Source organism: Eimeria acervulina, genomic scaffold (assembly GCF_000499425.1).
Source record: "Eimeria acervulina Houghton genomic scaffold, Eah_scaff614, whole genome shotgun sequence".
NCBI classification, from domain to species: Eukaryota; Apicomplexa; class Conoidasida; order Eucoccidiorida; family Eimeriidae; genus Eimeria; species Eimeria acervulina.
The window spans coordinates 9,609-16,404 of record NW_013549690.1 but is presented as its reverse complement, the minus strand read 5'-3'; the positions used below and the strand labels follow the sequence as shown (position 1 = coordinate 16,404).

The window sequence follows — 6,796 nt, the reverse complement described above, 5'->3', positions numbered from 1 at the left end:
TGTACCCCCACCGTTTCCAGAGCCCCTAGGTGGTTGGCCCCTGGAGCCTCCAACTGGAGGGCCGTCGCAGAGGTTCGAGGGGCCCTATGGTCCCTTGGGGCCTGAAGTTCCCTGGGGGCCACACGAGCCCCAGGAGCCCCAGGGACCTCAAGGCCCCTGGGGGCCCCAGGGGCCCCAGCGGGCTCAAGTGGCCTGGGGGCCCCAGGGGCCCCAGGGGCTTGTGAGTGCTCAAGTGGGCTGGGGGCCCCAGGGGCAGCAGGGGGCTCAGCGGCACCAAGTACCCTGGGGACCCTTGGGGCCCTCAGGGCCCGAAGAGCCTCCATCGGCCCCATGGCCACCACCACCCCCAGGGCCACCAGAGCAGCCATGGCCTCCAGGGCCCCCAGGGCCCCCAGGGCCCCCAGGGCCTCCAGGGCCCCCAGGGCCGCCAGCTCCCCCCGGAGGTCAATTGGATGCAGGGCAGGGGAAACCGGGTGAGGTAGATGATGAGTTTGGCGGTGGTAAGCAAGGTAAACCACCCCGGAAGCATTCATTCTTGAGTTGGATGACGGGGGGTGGGGGGCCCCCTCCCTGGAAGCCTCTTCTACGGGGATTAACTTCTGGGTGGAGGCCTGTAAAGTTTTCTGCGGGAGGTGAGTCTCATCTTAGTAGTGGAGGAGGAGGCGGGGGCTCTGAAGACCCTTTTCTTGATAATGCTGCAGCAGCAGCAGCTGCATCTGCTCAGCAGGCGTTGCTTCAGACGCAGGCCACAATGGAGGGAGGGGGCTGGACGCAGCCAACAGCAGCAGCACCAGTAGCAGCACCAACACCACGAGAGAGCAGCGAGGGGGGCTGGGGCTTGGGCCCGTCTCTTACAGTCGGGAGGGGCGGTGCTAGGTTAAGTTTGGGGGCGATGTTCTTTGGAGGCGGGAAAGGAGAAAAGAAGAAGAAGAAGAAGAAGCAGCAGCTGCAGCAGCTGCAGCAGCAGCAGCAGCAGCCACTGCTGCAGCAGCTTCTTTTTTTCTTTTTTAATGAAGTATGTTGCTGCTGACGGCAGGAGAGAGAGCCGTCCTGTCTTCGGGTGCTGTCTTTCGTTTATATCGGCGTTGGTCTTCAAAGAGACAGAAATGAAGATATACTTCGTGTGTCTCTAGAGAGTCCATTCCTGCTGCTGCTGCTGATGGTGTTGCTGCTGCTTCTGGTGGTGTTGTTACTGCTGCTGCTGCTGGTGTTGCTACTGCTGCTGCTGCTGGTGTTGCTACTGCTGCTGCTGCTGGTGTTGCTACTGCTGCTGCTGCTGGTGTTGCTACTGCTGCTGCTGGTGCTACTACTACTGGTGCGCAGAGGGGAGACAGACATCTAGTATATAGATACATAGATTATATATATGCATATATATGTGTGTATACATTATGTATATATATGTATATATATATATAGTGTATACATTATGTATATATATGTATATATATATATATAGAAAGAGCAGTGAACCCCTTACAAATGAATTTCTAGAAGGAATTTAATAATAATAATAATAGTAGTAAAGTAGTAGTAATGTTTCTGTTATATACTCAGGAGGCAGCAGCGCAAAGAGATGCATTTAGTAATATCGATGCTAATTAGTTATTATTAATAATAAATTGTTATTGTTGAATGTTGCTATTATTATTATATAGACACTCCACCCAGTAGAAGTAATAAATACCCCTAAGGAGAGGGCCGAAGATGAAGAAGAAAGAAGGCGAAGATGTACAGCAGAGTCTTGTCTTAATACTTCTTTTGTTTTATAACGAATAGAAATAATATTAATAATAAATAGTAATAATAATATTCATAATAATATTCATAATAATAATAGTATTAATATTATTATTAAGAAGTACTAATATAAATATACATACATGCAAGCTGTGGGAGCCTTCTGCTGCTACACTGCAGCAAACACTGCAGCAGAGGCGAAGCAATAAAAATATATTAAAAGAAGATATAAATAAAACGAAAGCAAGAAGATGCATTTATACACGAAGTAGCGGCTCCAAGGCCGACTGACAGCAACAACAACAACAGCAGCAGCAGCAGCAGTAACAGCAGCAGCAACAGCAGCAACGACTCGAGGGGGGTGCTGCAGCAGCAGCAGCAGCAGCAGCAAACAACGACCGCAGACAAGGGGTGTGTGTGTGTGGGTGTTTCTGCATGTATTCTAGATATGTCTTCCAGTGTTTGTCTGTATATATTGAATTTTATTTTTGTTTTATTGTCTCCTTTCTATTTCTAGCTCCTGCTGCAGCAGCAGCAGCAGCAGCAGCAGCAGCAAACAGCATCAGCAGCAGCAGCAACGGCACTTCTACATTGGCCCCCCTAAGCCTCCCGCTTATCTCTCTATTTTATTGTTTTTTCTTGTATTTTCTTCTTTAAAATAGATTATTTGTCTTTATTAAAATGAATGGGTTTGTAAGCTTCATCCTTCTTCAGCTATTTGCTGCTCCCCCCAGTGCTGCTGTTAGCTGCTGCTGCTAGCAGACAAACATAGTTTCTTGTCTCTAGAGCCCCCTTTACTCTAGCAGAGACTTTCTTCTTCTTTTAGACAAGTTTATTGCATGCATGCAAACATACAGCTGTAAATAGAGAGTTATATTAGTCAGGACACAACGAAGCTCGAGGGTTTAGGGTTTAGGGTTTAGGGTTTGCAATGTATAACCTCGCTGTCTGTACACTGCAGATTGAGCGCATGGATGAAAGGAGGAGACAGCGCAGCCTCAGGGATGAGGGTATGCCCTTTAGAGGGGCAGAGCTGAAGCAGCAGCAACAGCAACAGCAGCAGCAACAGCAGCAGCAGCAGCAGCACATGGAGGCAGCAGGACAGAGAGTCGGCTCTGTTCTCCACTCAGAAGGCTCTTCACTCAGCAATGCTTCCGTACGTTAAGGTTTCGATTGCAGCCATTATGCAGCTGCAGCTGCAGCAACAGCAACAGCAGCTGCAGCAGCAGCAGCAACCAGAACGGCTGTTTTGCTGCTGCTGCTGCTGCTGCTGCTGCTGCTGCTGCTTGTTGCGGTGTATCGCTACTCCGCAATGTGTAAAGTTTAGTTTTTGCTTAATTTCAATATCCTGCGTGTACAGTGCGCTTGTTCTATTCCCGCTGTTGCTTTTGCTGTTGCTGCTGCTGTGCTGCTGCTGCTGCTGCTGCAGGATAGCACCTCAGCTTCTCTGCGGGAGAAGGCTAGGAAGCTGCAGCAGGAAGCGCTGGTAAGCAGAGACCAAGCCACGTGTGTTAGAGGGGCGCAGCAGGCTTTCAGGCTGCGAGTAGCAGAAATGCGAGAGCAAGAAGCAGCAAGACTGCTGCAGCTAGCGCAGCAGCAAGACACGGGGGGCCCCCCTCCAGGGGCCCCAGGGGCCCAGGGGGGGCCCCCCGAGGCCCTCTCCCCTACCTCTAGCGATCACCAGCAGCTCCAGGCGTTAAATTCAAACCAATATTCAGATGCCCCTGCTGCAGCCAACGGAGACAGCCCGACACGCAACGCGCATGGAGTAAGCCAGCACCTGCAGCAGCAGCTGCAGCAGCAGCAAGTGCTGCTGCTGCTGCAAAAGGGGATGCTGCGGTTGCTGCTACTAAAGCGTTGCTGCAGCAACAAGAGTGGCGTTGCTACACTTCTACAAGTAGCGGGAGCAGCAACAAACCTAGGTAAACGATTTGCTGCTGCTGCTGCTGCTGTGCTGCAGGAGAGTGCCGACGAGGCGCGGGTGGCTGAGCTGCTGGCTGCAGCAGCAGAAAGGAGAGACAAAGCAACATGCGTAAAGGGGGGGAAGCAGAGGGCCCTCTTAGCTATGGCGGAGAGGCTTGAGGGAGAGGCCCAGGCTCTTGCTGCTGCCCTCAAGCAGCAGCAGCAGCAGCAGCAGCAGCAGCAGCAGCAGCACGATGATATCGCATACGCACAGAGAGACACTGATCGATTCGGCCCCAGCTCTGCAAGTAGCGAAGCCTCCTTCAGTTCCCAGGCATGTCTAGGGTTTAGGGTTTAGGGTTTAGGGTTTAGGGTTTAGAGATTAGAGGTTCAGGCATGGCAGCAAGCGAGCGACATAGGGAGTCATCTGCAATGCTGGTTTGCGGCTGCTGCTGTCCTCAGCAAAAACAATACCCGCAGCAACAGCAGCAGCAGCAGCACCATTACCAGCAGCAGCGGCAGCAACCGCAGCAGCAGCACTATTATCAGCAGCAGCCTCAGGCATCTCAGCAGCCGCAGCAGCAGCACCATTACCAGCAGGAGGAAAAGCAGCGGCAGCAGCCACAGCAGCAGCAGCACTACCAGCAGCAGCCTCAGTACCAGCAGCAGCAGCAGCAGCACCAATATCCGCAGCAGCACGGGGAGATGCCGCTGCAGCACAGCTCAGCTGATAATCGCGTAAGCGCCTTTCTCTCTTAGTTGTCTCCCCCCCCCAGCAAGAATAGCAGCAGCAGCAGCAGCCTTCTGTCCTCTTAGCATCCCTCTTGTGCGCTGCTTCTGTTTGGTTTAGTGTTTCATGTCTCTGTCTCTGTTGCGTTGGTGCTGCTGCTGCTGCTGCTGCCAGGCGCAGCAGCCCTTCCCTACGCCCAGGGACTGCGACTCATCGTTCGGCATGAGCAGCGAAGGCCGTCTGCAGCAGCAGCAGCAGCAGGGGTTGCGGCAGCAGCAGCTGCAGCAGCACCAGCAGCAGCAAAGCACGGTAGCTGATGCAGCAAGGGATCGCGAAGAGGAGCTGCCTCAAGGCTATACTGTCCTTACAGGCAAGCGGAGAGCCTTAGAGCCCTCTCAGCCCTCTCAGGTAAGCTGAGGTGTCTGTACACCTGAACAACACTCCCCAGAATGCCCTGCTGCAGCTCAGTTAGCGGCGTTCTCCCCACGGACCGTAGACGCTGATAATCGCGTAAGCGCCTTTCTCTCTTAGTTGTCTCCCCCCCCCAGCAAGAATAGCAGCAGCAGCAGCAGCCTTCTGTCCTCTTAGCATCCCTCTTGTGCGCTGCTTCTGTTTGGTTTAGTGTTTCATGTCTCTGTCTCTGTTGCGTTGGTGCTGCTGCTGCTGCTGCTGCCAGGCGCAGCAGCCCTTCCCTACGCCCAGGGACTGCGACTCATCGTTCGGCATGAGCAGCGAAGGCCGTCTGCAGCAGCAGCAGCAGCAGGGGTTGCGGCAGCAGCAGCTGCAGCAGCACCAGCAGCAGCAAAGCACGGTAGCTGATGCAGCAAGGGATCGCGAAGAGGAGCTGCCTCAAGGCTATACTGTCCTTACAGGCAAGCGGAGAGCCTTAGAGCCCTCTCAGCCCTCTCAGGTAAGCTGAGGTGTCTGTACACCTGAACAACACTCCCCAGAATGCCCTGCTGCAGCTCAGTTAGCGGCGTTCTCCCCACGGACCGTAGACCATGCTGCTCCTGCTGCTGCTGCTGCTGCTGCTGCTGCTGTGGAATCAGGCTGATCAGGCGCTTGCTCAGGAGGCAGAGAGACTGCGGCAGGAGGCGTTTTTATGCAGAGACAAAGCCAGGTGCTGCAGCGGTGCGAAGCAGCGGCAGCTGCTGAACCTCGCGCTGCTAAAGGAAAGAAGAGCAGCAGATGCTATCGCCCAGATGGAGAACTGCGGGCTGTACAGCCACCAGAGCAGCAGCGAGAGCATGCAGCAGCAGCAGCAGCAGCAGCAGCAGCAGCAAACAAGCTACCATAATATCCAGCAGCAAGTCGGTAGAAGGGCTGCTGGAGAGCACAGGGGCAGAGTTGACCCCCGCGGGGACTCAGGCATATTTGATGGATGATGTCTCTGTTCAGGTGTACGTACACCCTAACTGCATGCAGTTAAGAAGGCCTCTGCAGCTTTTCTGTGGAGGCCCCCAACCTTTGCGCTTTGCGATTTGGGGCTGCATGCAGCTTGCAGCTGCTTAGGCAGGGAATGCATTTGCTGCTGTTGCTGCTGCTGCTGCTGCTGCAGCTAGCGTTTAAAAGAACGACATCCATACAGACGCCCCAGGCCTAGGACCTGCTGCCGCCCTTTGGTGGTGGGGTTGTTGTTATTCTTCTGAATTCCTTTTATTTGTTATTCTTCTCTGCAACGCACAGGCATCAAACGCAGCAGACACCTGGTTAATACATCAAGAGGCCCCCGCAAACTAACACCAAACCCTAAACCCTAATTCGTAAACCCTGAAATGCATTTACAGGCTGCCATTCATAGCAACCACGAAACGTAGACTGCAGTGGAGGCTGCTTGGCGCCTATCTGCTGCTGCTGCTTTTGCTGCTGCTGCTGCTGCTGAGGCAGAGGGGGCCCCAGCCCCGGTTCTGGCCCTAAGGAAGAGAGAAAGAAGATTTGTCTGATCTCACCGCTGAGCCTTCATTCTTTGTTCTGGGGGTGGCAGCAGATGGCGAAGGAAACCCAACGCAGGTTTGAGGGGCTTGTATAGCTGAAGAGCAGCAACAAGTGGAAGACGGCTGCAGCTGCAGTTTGCATGCGCATGCGGCGTTTGCTCTCTTCTCCGTCATCACACGAAGGACAAGCACATATATATGAATATATATATATATATACATGCAAAGTGAATGGCTTTCTCTCGTGAGCCCGTCAGATGTTCGGTGGGGCTGGAGGAAGCAAAGGGAGATGCATGCAGCTCGAATGAAGAGAGAACTGCTGCCCTCACTTGAACAGTTAAAACTGCTTCTGAATGCGAATGCAGCTCTATGGGGGTAGCTGCTGGAGACTTTACTTGCTTCAAAGGGTATTCTAATTTAATGCACGACTGAGTATTCCTTTTGAAGATTTTTAATCTTTCGGTTCAAGCAGAATCAAAGTAACTCCTGC

At 53.2% G+C, this 6,796-nt stretch overlaps 1 protein-coding gene across 1 annotated transcript; it reads left to right on the top strand.

The window, feature by feature from the left end:
* EAH_00044490 (hypothetical protein, conserved) lies at positions 1-5,757 on the top strand (the record flags this gene model as incomplete). Its single annotated transcript, XM_013394851.1, has 7 exons — positions 1-1,015; positions 2,702-2,896; positions 3,170-3,950; positions 4,031-4,380; positions 4,547-4,780; positions 5,049-5,282; positions 5,422-5,757. Coding segments are annotated over 7 exons (3,145 nt in total), but the record flags the coding sequence as incomplete, so codon positions are not given.
* Positions 5,758-6,796: the final 1,039 nt, after the last annotated feature.